Below are 18159 nucleotides of genomic sequence, written 5' to 3'. Positions count from 1 at the left end.
ATTCCACCTTCTTTGATTTTCTTACCTGGATTATTGCGCATGTACATTTTTGGATTTAACACATCTCAGTGAACAACCTCTGACTTCAACAGTAAAGGACCACATGCAATCTTCATGAATGAGGGTTACTTTAACATCTTAAAGCTTACCAAACAAAATGTCTGCATATTATATAAAAGCAACGAGAAAACAATGATATGATCTCCCGTGAGAATACGTAACATCCCATTATATTATTACATACTGTAGAATATTGATCATGTGGTCTCCAGAGGAATTCTCTGTTAAATTGATTTAAAAAGACATAGCTTGAAAGCAACTTAAATGTAAAGCAAAATATACAGTTATAAGATCTTTACGGTTAAAATGTACACATAATGTAGCTTTACAAAAGGTACAGTAATCCTAATTTAAATTATTTACACATATTCAGTTTGTCATTCTTCTACACACACCTAGCAAAAAAGGATGAACTGAAACTCTGAATTGTGGCAGTTATTGGACTGATGAGAAGGATAGAGTGTAAGAGAGAGAGAGAGGGAGAGAGAGACTGAATCAGAATGTTGAGATTTGAGTTTGTATATGGTCTGAAGGGCAGAGAGTAGGGCTGCCACTATTAAGTCCTCCTCCACACACACATACACAGAGAGAGAGAGAGAGAGAGAGAGAGAGAGAGAGAGAGAGAGAGAGAGAGAGAGAGAGAGAGAGAGAGAATACATGGTGAGACCAGTGAAAAAGGGACAGTGAGAGAGACGTCTGAGGGCCTAGATGACCAGAGGACAAGCATTTGTCAGAGGCACAGAGAGGGGGGCGGCTGCCCTCCATAAAAACTTTGAGAAGGTTCCATCTGCTCCATTATGTTCCATTCACTTCAGAGAAACCAACATTAGACCTGGCTGTGGCTCAGTGAACCTGGGAGGCAAAGAGATGAGCAAAAGGGATAAAGCAAAAGAGTGGAGAGTAAGTATCGTGTGCATGGGGCCTCTTTCTCATGTATGTGTGTGTTTGTGTGTGTGTACCTATAGTGTTTGCTGGTGAGGTAGTCTTTAACGGCGGGGCGGATGCGGGCCACGCCCCCCTGGCTGTGGTTCCCTCTTCCTGTGATGACATAGAGCTGAGGTTCACACAGACCCTGCTGATACTCTGCACAGACATAGACAGATGTGTTACGACACACTCTCTCACACACACACACATACACACACAACTGCAGAGACAAAGGAAGGGCTGCAGGAGAAAGTCTGAAAGGGTACAAAAAAAATAGTGTGAGTGTTTGTCAGACAGAATCAGTGACTGTGACAGAGGGCCCGAGGAGAGTTGGTAAATACACACAGCACACAAAGGAGCACCGGTGTTTATATATGGATTAATGTGCCATCTAAATACATTTTTACTTGATCAATATTAAGATGTGCTTTTACTTTCAGGTTGGTGAAAACGATTTATGTTTTTACCTTTGTCAATATCCTAGCACTTTTTTTTTTATATTCTCTGCTATTAAGAGCATGATATTTTTCTCTGACACTGACATGTTGACAACGAGCCATAAAACAGAAAAATGGATTTAAATGAAAATTCATCATCTGCATTTGTGTCATGCTAACTTCTTAATAGTGGGCCACAGCGAGGCACCCAGGGATCCTGTTTAGCCAGGCTGAGGCAGCCACATGTCTTCTCAACCAGCCAGACTGTTCAGTTAAGGACGGCTCTCCTGCCTCTTCTATCCCATCACGGTAACGTTTGTTTGCAGATGTCTTCGAATGAACGGAAAATGACTGTGTTTAGCCTCGTGGCGTAATGGCCTTAACACGTTTAACGGACTTGTGATTAGGATATGCCTTAAACTTAGCGACTGATGCCGTGGAAATTGCCTGCACACACTCAAGACTCAGAAATAATTACACAAAGCACTGGTGGCTGATGATACAAGACAAGTTGTATTGCCTGCAATAGGAGAATACCAGCAGTGGGTGAACTTACTTGCTTCTCTCTGAACAAGAGTTATCTTCCTTATATTCCCTTTCCTTAGACAAAGGAAGGCCTGACCACTGGTGAACTAAAGCCCTACCTGATATGATATACTTTAATGACCCCCATAGGGAAATTATGCTCTGCATTTAACCCATCCTAGCTGTGTAGCTAGGAGCAGTTGGCAGCCGCCATGCAGCACCTGGGTACCAACTCCAGTTCGTCTTGCCATGCCTCGGTCAGGAGCACAGACCGGAGTATTAACCTTAACATGCATGTCTTTTTGATGGTGGGGGGAAACCAGAGCACCTGGAGAAAACCCACTGCAGACACGGGGAGAACATGCAAACTCCACACAGAGGACGACCTGGGATGACCTCCAAGGTTGGACAACCCTGGGGTTCGAACCCAGGACCGTCTTGCTGTGAGGCGACAGCGCTAACCACTGCGTCACCATGCCGCCTTTCCCTAATTCACTCCATAGAACAGTTTAAACACCTGGTCATCGCCAGTTAGGGGGGCATATAGAATTACAATGGACTGTGAATTAAGCAGGGAAGCTGGGGGAGAAAATAACATCTATCCCCCATTACAAACATTCCTCACTCCTCTCTGGGAAGTTCTCAAGACCCTCTTTAAGCAAATTTAAACAACAGGCATAGAAAATCAAATACACAATGAATAAATGATAACTCTTAATGTGTCATGCCAATTTCCTTCACACTGACCACCCTCTGTGATGGCCTGGCGGCCTGTCCAGAGTGTCTCCCCGCCTGCCGCCCAATGACTGCTGGGATAGGCTCCAACATCCCCCGCAACCTTGACAGCAGGATAAGCGGTTTGGATAATGGAATGAAATGGAATGACCAATCTCTCTAAGTGATAAACCTCCACTGTTCAGTCCTTGGGGAAAGGCGTTTGTCTCTATGCTTCTGTATATTTTTGCCTCTGCAGTCATTTTATTGTAAACCCTATCTTCAAATTAGATTTCTCAGAAGACGGACTGGATTTAGCTGAAATTAATGTGTGCGTGTAAGTGTTGCGCTAAAGACGTGGTCTGGATCTGTAGTCCATTAATACCTGAGAAACCCAAACTGACTCATCAAAGTTCCCAACCTGGCTCTCTCCATCTGGCAACCTCATCATCCCCCCATGTAATTGGCTCAGTGATTTCTCCCTCTCCACCTCAAGCTGATGTGCGGTGAGCGTTCTGGCACAAAATGGCTGTCATGCATCACCCAGGTGGGTGCTATACATGGGTGGTGGTTCAAGTGAGTTACCCCCTTCAATTTGAAGTGCTTTGGGTGTCTATAAAAGCGCTATATAAATGTGATTATTATCATCATCATAATAATAGATTGTACAGAATGCTAAGGTTGTGTCCAGTACCATTGGTTTTGTCCTGTAAGACCTGGGCCAGGTGTTCCAACGCCTCATCTACATGCAGCCCGTGAAGGTCCAGCATATTTCTGGGTAGCAGCGGTGAGTTGACTCGCTCAAAGATCTGAGCCGCTGCACGATGATTGGCCTCACGCATCTGCTGTTGATGGAGGCGACCCTGAGTGGGGCAGGTAGGCGGAGGTGTATTATACATTGAGCCACTAATAAGCTGAGCGTTACTTACATTACATGCAAGGAAAACTGAAAATTCCAAACAAATGAGGAACAGCAAAACATATACTGAGTAGTCGAGCTGCAAAAGGAAGACAGCAGGGACAACCGTCCTGGTGGTAGGTGGAGGAAGGGGGGGGCGCTTCAAAAACCACATTTCCCTTTTAAACTTAACTATGTAATATTTAAAGAAAACTCCATGCAACACCGACTTGCAAAATTTATTTGTCTGCAACATTTCGATCAGAAAGATCTTCCGTCAGACCATCTTGTATTCATGACTGGTCTGAATTAATAACTGAATGACTAACAAGGAACTATTTGCACCGGGGTTTTCCAGAACTGTCTTAATAACTGATTACCTAAATAAAAAGATGATCTGTGCCAAAACCCCAAAAATGTCAGACGATATTTTCCTTTGTATGTCATCTCCACTAGGTTGCAAAATGGATCCACTAGCATTCTGTACATTCTTATAGATTCGAATCTCTAGTCTCCCTGACACTGTTATGCCCAACTACGGCACATTAATTTGCTGCCATAAAACTGCTGCACATTAGATTTTGTGTTTTTTAATTCTGGTACTCAATGCAAACTAACCAGTTGCCCGCTACAGCTCCCTTCAAATCCAAGGCCGACCGAACTCGACTGTCAGCACAGGAAGAGGGAACCACATGACAATGCTGCCCAACATTCACAAGCAGTGAGATGCCATAAGTGGCAAGCTTTATGAGGCATAAAACCTGTTTCAACCGAAAATTGAAAAGCTGAAATGGAGAAAAAATTAGATGCCTAAAGTCCTCCAAATTTACACAGATGCGGTGAGCCCTTGAAAGTCAATGTATGAGATGGCAAGAGTTTTGTCAACTTGTCAATATGTTACATTACAATTTGTCAATAATCCCTTCTGTAAGGCTGGTTTAGCTGTCTTTCTTTTTACACAAGACAAGTCAAAACTACACTTAAAAGGTATACATTGTAAGAATGTAAGGTTTCCCCCTCAATTTACCTATAATTACCAATATTCAATTAATATACACTACCGTTCAAAAGTTTGGGATCACCCAAACAATTTTGTGTTTTCCATGAAAAGTCACACTTATTCACCACCATATGTTGTGAAATGAATAGAAAATAGAGTCAAGACATTGACAAGGTTAGAAATAATGATTTGTATTTGAAATAAGATTTTTTTTACATCAAACTTTGCTTTCGTCAAAGAATCCTCCATTTGCAGCAATTACAGCATTGCAGACCTTTGGCATTCTAGCTGTTAATTTGTTGAGGTAATCTGGAGAAATTGCACCCCACGCTTCCAGAAGCAGCTCCCACAAGTTGGATTGGTTGGATGGGCACTTCTTTGAGCAGATTGAGTTTCTGGAGCATCACATTTGTGGGGTCAATTAAACGCTCAAAATGGCCAGAAAAAGAGAACTTTCATCTGAAACTCGACAGTCTATTCTTGTTCTTAGAAATGAAGGCTATTCCATGCGAGAAATTGCTAAGAAATTGAAGATTTCCTACACCGGTGTGTACTACTCCCTTCAGAGGACAGCACAAACAGGCTCTAACCAGAGTAGAAAAAGAAGTGGGAGGCCGCGTTGCACAACTGAGCAAGAAGATAAGTACATTAGAGTCTCTAGTTTGAGAAACAGACGCCTCACAGGTCCCCAACTGGCATCTTCATTAAATAGTACCTGTTAGAGCCTGTTTGTGCTGTCCTCTGAAGGGAGTAGTACACACCGGTGTAGGAAATCTTCAATTTCTTAGCAATTTCTCGCATGGAATAGCCTTCATTTCTAAGAACAAGAATAGACTGTCGAGTTTCAGATGAAAGTTCTCTTTTTCTGGCCATTTTGAGCGTTTAATTGACCCCACAAATGTGATGCTCCAGAAACTCAATCTGCTCAAAGAAGTGCCCATCCAACCAATCCAACTTGTGGGAGCTGCTTCTGGAAGCGTGGGGTGCAATTTCTCCAGATTACCTCAACAAATTAACAGCTAGAATGCCAAAGGTCTGCAATGCTGTAATTGCTGCAAATGGAGGATTCTTTGACGAAAGCAAAGTTTGATGTAAAAAAAATCTTATTTCAAATACAAATCATTATTTCTAACCTTGTCAATGTCTTGACTCTATTTTCTATTCATTTCACAACATATGGTGGTGAATAAGTGTGACTTTTCATGGAAAACACAAAATTGTTTGGGTGATCCCAAACTTTTGAACGGTAGTGTATATCCATAAGTTATTATGGGTGAACTTGTGCTTGTGGAGTAAACCTCTGTTGAATTCTTTCCCTATATTGTTTGCTACTGTGTCTGCATTTGTCTTTATTAGCACTTCCCTTGAGGCATAATCCTGCAAAACTCCCATCCTCCTTAATAAGCATTCAAGTTCACTCAGTTGAAGAGAGTAGAAGAACAAGTTGCAAGAATGTCGGAAGAGAAGTCTGTTGTCAGACCAAGAAATCCCCGACAGCACCTGTTCCAGCTGGCTAGAATGGACGTGAGCCATCTAACTTTATTGCTGGTTGCTTACAGCCAAAGAAATCAATACAGGCTTACAATACTGATGTCAAGGTCAATATACTTCCAGTTTAGGGTAGACGGATGTCATTTTCTGCCTCTCTCACTCTCCCTGTAAATAATAGTGCATCTACTTTTTCCTTCGTGTATTTATTAATATTTTACACTTGCCATCTTTAATGCTTCTTTCTTGTTAGATTGTATTAATGAGCCACAGGGGTTTACCCTTATTTCTCCACACAAGGATAATTAAAATTCATTTTAACTCCAGCATCCCGTGACCCTAAGTAGGATAAGCGGCTTGGATAATGGATGGATGGATTATGACTTGTACCGATGAACACTAATATCCCAACACACAATGGTTAGGCAAATGTGCACACTTTGTGAGGTTGAAAAATAAGGTAACAAGACAAAAGTACAAATCAGCTCTCATATACAACAGCCCGCAGCCTCCTACCTGATGTGCGTAGAAAGAAGCGATTTCCTTGCGTCCTTGCCGATAGGCCTCTGCAGCCTTGGCAAAGCTTTCAACCTGTCGCTTCCTCTGTAGGCTGGCCTCAGCCCTAAAGTCATCATACTCTGGATACTCCATATCCTGGTACACAGGCACTGTCTCTGTAACCTTCTTCTGCCCCTAATGGTGGAGTGACAAAGGTGTTGGGGATGAATAAGTTTCAGGAGCTAAAAAGGCTGACATACATTAGTCAAGTGAAGATGGCGGCATATAAGAAATGTGGTGGGTATCGTCTGCAGGTGTACATGCACCTTCTGTCTCTCCTTGCTTGGTGTTCTCTGGGGGTCAGATCTGGGTTGTTCTGGGGCCACAACGGTCTTGACGGGCTCTTCATTTAGTAGTGAGTTGAGGAACTGCTTGGTCTGCACCAAGCAATAACTAGAGAAACAGATACACAGAGGTAAGAATCGTGCCCTATTTTGGACTCATGACTTATTTGTGAAAAAATTTTTTTTTTTTTTTAATATAATTCTAAGACCTTTGACTTTGGAAAACATTATAGCCAGTATGCATCAACAACCTTATCATAGGGGCAGATGAGTCACATTTTTGTCTCATTAGTTAATAAGACCAAGTGACTCAACCAGTAATACCAGATCACATATACCATTTGAACCTGAATGCATCAAGGTAGGTGACAATCTAGTCTTGTGATCATTTGAACCAGTGAACACAGGTATACACCAAAGCTTCAAATAAATCTCACTTGTGGTCTCTGAAGATGTCCTGCAGGAAGTCCTTGTCGACAGCAGGGAAGAGGGAGTAGAGCTGTTTCTCTTTTAGCAAAGTGGCCCCATCTCGCCTGTCCAGGTCTGCGTGACTTTGTCTGGTCTAGAGAAAGGAGAATGGGTAGCGGGGGAGGTAAGAGACAAGGATTGTGTATCAAATAAAGCTGAATCAGTTCATCTGGACATAACGTTTATTGACAGAAACGTTTCAACGTGTATCCAAGTGACCTTTTCGGTCTAAACTGACTGTAGGTATCCCCACCCTTATAAACAATACAGTGCATAATGACCGAAACCAATTATCAGTTTCACGTATAATAGGCGTGACCATTTACTAGAGTTTCAATGGCCATGTGTACTATCGACAGAGGATTTGGGAATGTTTGCAATCACAGCATTGTAAGATGGCGACAGATGTACTCTTTGAAGTTTTCTATTTTGACATATTGGTACCTGTTTTGTAGGTAACTGAAAAGAAAGCCACTTTATTTTAGTCACTAGAAGAACCCCGCTACAATGTAGCGGTTTGGTTATCCACCCGTCTAAATCTCCATCCTCTTCATCCTGCCAGCTAACCGCCTTCCCCCTGCCCCTAAACCCCCCCCCCACTCCAACTCCCTCCCCCCAAATCCTCAGAATCATCTGAAATGCCGAGAAAAGTGGTTTACCCCCCCACTCCCTCCCCCAAATGCTCAGAATCATCTGAAATGCCGAGAAAAGTGGTTTTTAGCCATTTTTAGAAAATGCATATTTTGCATAATTATGCATAATTATTATAATTATTTTAATTTTCTGCTATTTTTCTGGTCCTCTCGGGAACAATACCTACCACCTCCAAAAAAATGAGGATCATAAGTGCATTTTTGCAAAAATGCATATATTTTGCATAATGCCAAAACATTTCTAAGTCCCAGAAAATTTTTTTTATATAGGTGAAAAAATCAAAGATGCTCAGAATCATCTGAAATGCAGAGAAAGGTGGTTTTTAGCCATTTTTAGAAAAATGCATATTTTGCATATTTATGCATAATTATGCATAATTTTAACTTTCTGGGATTTTTCCCTTACTCTCTGAGACAATACCTACCACCTCCAAAAAGAATTAGGATCATAAGTGCTTTAGTTTTCGGTCCCGCTAACCCATCCTATTGTATAGAAGCAGTGGGCCACTATGATGCAGCGCCCGCGGACCAACTCCAGTTCTTTTTTTCCATTGTCTTGGTCAGGGGCACAGACAGGAGTATTAACCCTAACATGCATGTCTTTTTGATGGTGGGAGGAAACCAGAGCACCAGAAGAAAACCCACGCAGACATGAGGAAAACATTCAAACTCTACACAGAAAGGTCCTGGGATGACCTGGAGTTCGAACCCAAGACCTTCTTGCTGTGAGGCAACAGTACTAACCACTGGGCCCCTGTGCTGCCTTCAACTGGAAAACCAGGATAGTACTATCGCTCCGATACCACTGATACCATATATTTGTAATTTTTCTTATTAATAACTCATGATCTACAGTGTCAAATGCTTTTTTTAAGTCCAGAAATACACATATTAAATGTACTTTTGTTTCCTACTGCTTTTGTAATTTCGTCTACAAATTCTATCAGTGCAAATGAAGTTGTCCTGTTAGCTCTAAAACCATATTGTTGTTCATACAGTACATTGTTTTGTGATAAAATCATCTATTCTCGTATAAAATATTTTTTCTAGTATTTTAGAGAACTGTGGAAGCAGGGAATAAGGTCTGTGGTTTGAGAGTACATGTTTGTCTCATGCTTGCAAACCACTGCTTTGTATTTTACTTGAAAATGGCCCCATATTGTCTTTTTTTGGCTTCTGTCTCTTTTAATCCATCTTTGCTTTCTTCTACTTTCTTGACTCATTATTTGCGGTCATCTACATCCAGCAGTGCCCTAAGTGGTCATTTTACATGCCCAAGCATGTGTGAGAGCAATTTATATTTGATGTGTGCTTACTTATAATATTTCACCATGTTTAACTTTATTTTACATTGCTTAGATAGATGCTTAAAGTCCATGTGTAACAGAACAAAGGTAGTCTTATAAAAAGGGTCTTCTCCAAGTGCACAAATAAAGGCCTATTGTTGACTGTTGGTTGATAGCAGAGGAATGAGTGAAGCAAGTCTGTACACACTTTAGAGAAATGGCCTTGGTGGGATGAGAGCTGGAAGACGTGATAAGAAAGGGAAGAACAGACAACTGACCTATAAGAGAGACTACTGTACTGATCGGGGGAAAATTCAAGCATCTAGATTTGAGTGCATCTGTTCATGATCATATATTAAAGTGGGACAATAACAGATTTTTGTCTCGATCCTCACTTAATGTCAGAGTGGAATTAAATAATTGTCACGACAGCATGTTTAGACATGAATTCGGAAGAGGCAGTAAATTGTAAATTGGGATTTTTTTTTTGTAATCGAGTTATTCGATTACTCATAACAGCCCTCGAGTCAGTGCGAATCTATGTGTGTATTACCTTCTCCATGTCCCTCTGTCGGGCCCGTTCCTCTGTCATTATATCCCTGAGGGAGACATGGGGGCGGGAAACATTCCAGTGGTCCATGAACGGCAGCTCATCCCGGGCAACTGGTTGGCTGCCAAGTGAAGAATAACCATCTGCACCAATCAGAAAGTGTGGTGGCTGTGTCTCCTCCCTGGGAGCAGTTTTGGCTGCCTGTGATTCACCCCAGTGGACTGAACCTACACATTAAGGAAAAAGGAGGACGTTCACAGAAGATTAAAAATACTGTTAATGCGGTGCCCCGATAGCCGAATGATTACGACACATGCCACATAACCACAACATCCCCAATTCGCTTCCAGCCAATAATGCATGTCATACCCATCTCTCTTCCCTTGTTTCCTGTTTGCCACTTCACTATCCTCTATCCAATAAAGGCAAAAATGGTGAAATAAATAATAAGCTTGCTTAAGCACTTGGGATCTAAAATCATGTTTCTCCAGCAGACACACATAACTTCAGGTGAGGTTAGCAATTACGGAGAAGGTGGCATGGACAACTGTTTGCAGCTAATTTCCCATCCCATGCTAGGGGTGTGGCTATTCTAATCCACAAATCGATCCCTTTTCAGGTAAATACTTCCACGCCACTCTGGTCTCTGGGGGTCGATTCATTATTTTACAGGGCAAACTATTTGGCCTACATCTTAATTGAGCAAATGTCTACAGCCCTAATAAAGATGAGCAACAATTTTATAATAACATTTTTCTAACACTTGCCTCATTAAGAGGGGAAATTATTAACGGGAGGGGATTTTAACTGCACTAAACCCCAATATTGATCGAAACGGTAATCAACACTCATCACAACCAATCTAGGAAAGTAATTCTTAACTTTATCGATGCGTTGAGCCTTTGCAATGTCCAGAGGGGAATATAAATCAGATAAGAGATTTCTCCCGTTGTTCAGCTACACAGGAGACATTTTCACAATTAGATTTCTTTTTGATTTCTCTGACTTCACTATCAAATGTTGAGGAATGCTATTACAATAGCGTAACAATTTTTGGCTATACTACAGTATCTATGGAATACAGTACTACTACAGAACTTCACAGACCTCCCAGATGGAGATTTGTGCCGAGTGGTTGCAGGACCTGGAGTTTATTCACTTCATTGACCAACAAATAGAATTGTTCTTTCAGGTTAATACTTCTGAAACGTCATCCTTAATTAGATGGGAAGCTTTTAAGACAGGGGGCAGATAGTTAGCCACAGCAGTTTTAAATCTAAACAATTCAAAAATACAATATTTGAAATTGAAAAAGAAATTAAAGCAGCAAAAAGCGAGATCATGGTAACACTCTAGTACTTGAACTTAAACTAACCCTATTTAGAGCCCACGATAATGAACAGTCAGTCAACAAGGCCCTAACTAATTTAAACAAACTAACACAACCATTCTACGACCAGAGAGAAAAAGTAGGTAAACTGCTTGCCTGACAAATTAAAACTTTACAGAATGAGAAAATGATTCATGTGATAGAGAATTCAAATGGAGTATTGCAACCGGCCCAAAGGAAATAAATTAAACATTTAAAATATTTTATGAAAAACTTTATAAATCAGATCTGTCTACCTACAAGAGCATACAAAACAGTTTTCCTGATAGCCTTGAATTCTCCACTCTCTTCTCCTGAAGACCAAGAAATTCTGGACAGACGAATGGAGTTTTTTGTGTTATATGATGCCCTCACATGTATGAAGGGGGGGAAAGCAGCAGGCCCCGACGGGCCTCCTATTGATACCTACAAGAATTTAAAGATAAGCTGCAGCCTCCTTTTTTTTAGACACGATTAAAGAGGCATTCAAAACAAATTCCTCGCCACCTTCTCTTTCCAGAGCCCTTATTAAGAACATCTTTGAAACCTGGTAAACCACCATCCAAATGTGAATCGTACTGACCCATATCACTTCTAAACTCCGATAAACTTATAGCCAAAGTTACAGCAGTGAGGTTAGAGAGATGCCTACCAGATCTTATACATGTATATTAAAATGGATTTATCAGACGCAGGCAGGCCTGAGCTGAAAAATACATTGAAGGACAGAAAGAACAGCACTGCGTATATATTGATTTGGAGAAGGCATATGACAGAGTACTGAGAGAGGAGTTGTGGTATTGCCTGAGAGTGAAGGGAATGGCAGAAAATTACATCAGCATAATTCAGGACATGTACAGGGACTGTAAGATCATAGTTGGATGTACAGTGGGAACAAAAAGCGAGTTTGAGGTAAAGGTAGGACTGCATCAAGGATCGGCATTGAGCCCTTTCCTGTTTGTGATACTGATGAAAAGCCTCATAGAACATCTTAAGAAAGAGCCACCATGGAGCATGATGTTTGCTGACGACATCGTGCTAGTAAACAAGGACGAGGAAAGGTTGGAGAGAGATCTTGACGATTGGAGAGAAGCGCTAGAGATCAGAGGACTAAAGATCAGCAGAGTACCTGTGTTTAAATAAGCAAGTAGAAAGCCCAGGATTGACTTTAGGGGGAGGTGATGTCCCAGAAGTGGAGGAAGTTGATGTCCCAGAAGTTAATGAATTCAACTACTTAGGATCGATAATAGACAAAAAAAATGCCATTGAGGGTAAAGGGCAAGGTATACAAATCAATGGTTAGGCCTGCCATGCTCTATGGTATGGAAGCAGTGACAACAGAGAGGCTAGAATCTACATTACAGGTAGCAGATATGAACATGCTGCATTGGTCCTAGGGAGTGACTAGAAAAGACCAGAAGAGAAATGAAGAAGTGAGAGCAACGTTCAAGATCAGAGGAATGGATGAGAAGTTGAGCGAGACAAGATTGAGATGGTTTGGACACGTATGGAGAGAAGGCGTAGACGACATAGGCAAGCCAATGCATGGCAAATTTATTTATATAGTACATTTCAGCAACAAGGCAATTCAAAGTGTTTTACATAAAACATAAAAGGTATTAAGAGAAGCAACATAAGGCAATAAAAAGACATTTAAAAAACATAAAAAGACAAAGTTACAGTGTAGCACAAGATGAAAATCAAAAGCTTAAGGTTTTATTTAATAAAAGGCCGTGGCAAAGAGGAAAGTCGTTAGCCTAGATTTACAAGAACAGAGTTGTAGCAGACCTGCAGTTTTCAGGGAGTTTGTTCCAGATATGTGGTGCATAAAAACTGAAAGGTGCCTCTCCATGTTTAGTTTTGACTCGGGACAGAAAGCAGACCTGTCCCAAATGATCTGAGTGGTCTGGATGGTTCATAGTGTAGCAGTAGATCAGAAATGTATTTTGGCCCTAAAAAAATCAGTGCTTTATAAACTAGGAGTAGTGTTTTAAAATCAAATATGCTAAACGCTAGCATGTCAATGGACTATGTAAATTAGCCCGAGGCTAGCCAATAGCGCAGCAATGGAAGTTATAGTGTAAGTTAGCCTGAAGCTAAACGCATCAGTTTGTAGTCGTTTCATCTTTACATGGTTGTGTGTACAAAGAGTGGATGTATTAGCCTGTTTTGAGTTTATATGAAACTGACATGAATTTTATCTGTTTAGTTTTACAGATTTTCTTGAGTAAAGGCTTTAAACAGAACTCCTGAATCTGAGTCGTTCTTGGGAACCTGTTATCTGTCTGCCTAGCTAGCAGGCTGGACACTACATGTTAGCAGGGGCAGAACAGTAATGCATTAATATCGCAATTCGGTATGTATCTTGACAGATAATAAGAGTCTTGGTAGAGCTTAAAAACTGGCCGCTCATGGTCGTTCTAGTAGTTTTTGAGTTCCGGTCGTTGTTTGGGACTGTTTCAATATTTATTTTCAGTTCTTTTTTTTTTTACATTTCACGTTTTATATGCCTTGTTACGTTTGTTAGATTAGCAATAGTTGTTAAAATGATTTTAGTGTCAGTCGTTTCCTAACAGACATATGCAATGGATTAATATCTCAATTGGGTATTTATCTTGACAGAATACGGAGTTCAAAAACCAGCCGTCAATTTGACCGCCCATGGTCATTTTAGGTAGGAGTGAAATCCCGGCTGTTCTAGTGTCAAAGAAGGAGGCAAATTCATTGCTGGCCCTGGTAGATAGAAATTCAGAGGCCACTGCCACTGGGGGGGGGGGGGGGGTTGTTAGCCGGTCAACAGTAGCAAACAAGGCAGATACATTATCATTGTTTTTGGCAATGATGTCAGAAAAGATTTGTTTTGTGCCACCTGCGTTCAGTTTTACAACATTCTTTTTTCTTTTTCTTTTTTTTATTCTGACCAGCATGGCACACCTCCAAGGAGATCTATTCTTACTAGAGACCACCTTCACCTTAGCGGGTGCAATAGCATCGATAACATCTGTAATTCTAGAATTAAAATTATCTACAAGCTCATTGACTGAGACCCAAGACAGGGTGGGTGTGGAAGAGAAAACCTGAATAAATATTTCACTGGCGCTTTGAGTGATATGCTGTTATGTGATTACCTGTTTGAGCATTTGTGCACACGAAGATAGTACTCTCAAAGAACACACAGGAATGATCGGAGAGAGTGACATCAGTCATCACAACCTTAGCAATGTTCAGACCCTTGGAGATAATTAAATCCAGAGTGTGCTAACTGAGCTAGCTCAGTTAGGTATTGGGCCTGGAAATACCTGGCAAAAGGAAAAGGGGAAGACCAAGAAAAAGATGGAGAGACCAGATAGGGGAGGACATGAGGAGGGTTAGACTGCGGGAGAGGGATGCGTCAGACAGAAAGCTATGGAGGGCAAAAATCCGCTGTGGCGACCCCTGAGAAACAGGGAAAGAACAAGCAAAAAAAAGAAAGACTAAGAAGAAGAAAAAATCCTAGTGCAGAAGTTCTGACTAACACCATTATATCAAAACCCTTTAGCTTGTCCCGGGGAGCACGCCAGGGAGTGCTGGCTGTCACCCCTGGGATATACAAATAAAATTGATTTGACTTGACCCCTCTTATTTGTACTATCAATCAAACCCCGAGCACTGACAATTAGATTCCACCCCTTGATTACAGATGTAACAATCGGAAACCATGAACTCTGTGCAGATGATATTGTAGTTTTCTTAACACATCTGACACAGTCCGTATCAACACTTTCGAAATTATTGGGAGTCTTTCGGGAGTATCTCTGGTTACAAAATGAATAACACAAAGTAATATTCTGTATTTTAGAAAGACTGAAAGAGAAAATCCACCTGTAGGGAGTACATTTCATAATTCACCTTATGGCTAGGAATAAAAAATTAAAAAAAATAAAAAATCCCTCCAGACTAAAGTGACCTTGTTCCAGAGAACTATATTCATATTTTAACATCTGGATCAGAATCCCTTAAAAGATGGTCAGATTTTTCCATTTATTTTATCTGCTGTGTTGGTGGCAGTGTCTCAGTGTTGTTAAGATGAATGACTTACCAAAATTTTTGTATCTATTCCAATTCATTTCCTTTACCCCCCCCCCCCATCTAATCTATTCGCTAAATTGGAAGAAATAATAACTTTATTTGGAATAATAAACGCGCAAGACCTTACTTTACTTGCCTTATGAGAGGGGAGGACTCCAAGTTCCAAACTTTCTCTGGTATTATTGCGCAACCCAAACTAGAGCAGCCATGCATTGGTTCTCAGATAATCCTACAATACCCTGGGACACAATAGAAAACACCACTACATCTCCATTATCCCTAAAGCTCTATCTGCATTCTGATTAAAGATACCCATAACCCATTTGTCAGGAATACTATAAGAGTCTGGTACAAAATACAAATACACTTAAACATGGTGTCAAATATATTGGGTATTACACCATTATGGAAAAACTAGATTCTCTCATAGCAGATGTGACCCTGGTTTTAGATTATGAGCAGGGAGAGGGATTAGCAAAATTATGGATATGTATAATGACGATAATTTTTATAGTTTTGATGATTTGCAAAGAATTTACAATATACCTTCTAAACACCTCTTCAAATGTCTACAAATTATGAGTTACATTTCCACAGTCCTCTTGACCATGCCAGATTATCTTCAAAGTTATGGCCAGGTTTCCCTTTTGTATAAAATGATGGTAGATAAATCTATAGAATCCTCGAACAACAAGAGATTGGCTTGGTCTAGCAAATTAAATGTAGAAATCACTGAAGATGGGGCATCTGGGTAGTGTAGCGGTCTATTCCATTTCCTACCAACTCGGGGATTGCCAGTTTGAATCCCCGTGTTACCTCCAGCTTGGTCAGGCGTCCCTACAGACACAGTTGGCCATGTCTGTGGGTGGGAAGCCAGATCTGGATATGTGTCCTGGTTGCTGCACTAGCGCCTCCTCTGGTCAGTCGGGGTGCCTGTTCAGGGGGGAGGAGGAACTGGGGGGAATAGCGTGATCCTCCCACATGTTTCGTCCCCCTGGCAAAACTCCTCACTGTCAGGTGAAAAGAAGCAGCTGGCGACTCCACATGTATCAGAGGAGACATGTGGTAGTCTGCAGCCCTCCCCAGATCAGCAGAGGGGGTGGAACAGCAACCAGGACGGCTCAGAAAGTGGGGTAATTGGCCAGATACAATTGGGGAGGAAAAAAAAACTCACTGAAGATGACTGGAAGAGAGTTTGCCAAGACCCACAAAGCCTGTTTTATCAACACCAGCTTTAAACTGATAAAATTTAGATGTAGAATGTGTACATACATAACTCCCTCCCTGTTACACTGCTTTGATAATAATAATAATAATACTGATTTATGTATTAAATGTGGTTTAGAAGAAGTCACATTATTCCACTGCCTTTGGAGCGGCCCAAAAGTTAAAAAATTCTTGGAAAAGGTCATGCAAACTATATCTGGTATTATCTCTGTTGGGTTGCTCGTCTGCCCTCGGGTATTTATCCTTGAACTACTTCCACGTCAGTTAACACTGTCAGGTGCAAATAAAAAAATTTATTCATCACTGACAAATCACTTGATGCTCACTTCGGGCTGAATACTGTATTACAATTGCCTGGAAGAGCACTGAGGCACCTAACAGTTGAACACTGGTTCAAAAGTCTTTCCAACTGATTAGACATGGAAAAACTGACTTGTGCCACCATGGGGAAAATACAAAACTTTTTAAAAATATTTACTACTACTACTTTCGGCTGTTCCCATTGGGGGTCGCCACAACGGATCATCCGTTTCCATCTCTTCTTGTCCTCTGCATCTTCCTTCGTCATGCCAGCCACCTCATGTCCTCCCTCACCACATCAATGAACCTCCTTCTTTGGCCTTCTGCTTTTTCTCTTCCCTGGCAGCTCCATATTCAGCATCGTTCTCCCAATATACCCAGCATCTCTCCTCCGCACATGTCCACACCATCTCAATCTTGCTCCACTTGCTTTGTCTCCAAACTGTCCAACCTGAGCTGTCCCTCTAATACACTCATTCCTAATCCTGTCCTTCTTTGTCACTCCCTATGAAAATCTTAACATCTTCAACTCTGACACCTCTAGCTCTGCCTCCTGTCTTGTGGTCAGTGTAACCGTCTCCACACCATACAACATAGCTGGTCTCACTACCATCTTGTAAACCTTCCCTTTAACTCTTGCTGGTATCCTTCTGTCGCAAATCTTTCCTGACGCTCTTCTCTACCCTGTCCGCACTCTCTTCTTCACCTCTCTTCCCCACTCCCTGTTACTTGGAACAGTTGACACCAAGTATTTAAACTCATCCATCTTCATTATCTCTTCTCATTGCATCCTCACCACTGCACTGTCCTCCCTCTTGTTCATGTGTATTCCATCTTGCTCCTACTGACTTTCATTCTCTTCTCTCCAGTGCAGTCCTCAACCTACTCCCTACTCTCACTACAGATCACAATGTCATCCGCAAACATCATAGTCCACGGAGACTCCTGCCCAATCTCATCCGTCAAACTGTCCATCACCATTGAAAACAAGAAAGGGTTTAGAGCCAATCCTTGATGTAATCCCACCTCCACCTTGAACCCATTTGTCATTCCTACCGCACACCTCACCACTGTCACACTGCCTTCATACATATCCTGCGCCACTTTTACATACTTCTCTGCCACCCCCGACTTCCTCATACAATATCACATTTCCTCTTTCGGACACAAAGACACAATATAACTCTTTCTTAACTTCTCTTCTATACTTCTCCATCAACATTCTCAAAGCAAACATCGTATCTATGGTGCTCTTTTGTGGCATGAAACCATACCGCTCGCTAATCATCACCTCTCCTCTTAACCTAGCTTCCACTACTCTTTCCCTTCTCTTCATGCTGTGGCTGA

At 41.4% G+C, this 18159-nt stretch overlaps 1 protein-coding gene across 1 annotated transcript in view; it reads right to left on the bottom strand.

Moving 5' to 3' along the window:
- Positions 1-538: 538 nt before the first annotated feature.
- n4bp2 (NEDD4 binding protein 2) overlaps positions 539-18159 on the bottom strand; it is a 28330-nt gene continuing 10709 nt past the window's right edge. Inside the window, exons 10-16 of the mRNA XM_056280559.1 lie at positions 9852-10075; positions 7329-7453; positions 6874-7000; positions 6566-6742; positions 3358-3526; positions 1020-1143; positions 539-912 (exon numbers count right to left, since the gene is read on the bottom strand). Coding sequence (XP_056136534.1) covers positions 867-912; positions 1020-1143; positions 3358-3526; positions 6566-6742; positions 6874-7000; positions 7329-7453; positions 9852-10075 — 992 coding nt within the window. The 3' untranslated portion in view covers positions 539-866. The remainder of the gene's footprint in view (positions 913-1019; positions 1144-3357; positions 3527-6565; positions 6743-6873; positions 7001-7328; positions 7454-9851; positions 10076-18159) is intronic.

This window comes from Lampris incognitus, chromosome 5 (assembly GCF_029633865.1).
Source record: "Lampris incognitus isolate fLamInc1 chromosome 5, fLamInc1.hap2, whole genome shotgun sequence".
In the NCBI taxonomy this organism is placed as follows: Eukaryota; Metazoa; Chordata; class Actinopteri; order Lampriformes; family Lampridae; genus Lampris; species Lampris incognitus.
Note: the sequence above shows the minus strand (reverse complement) of the source record. Positions and strands in the feature narration are given on the sequence as shown.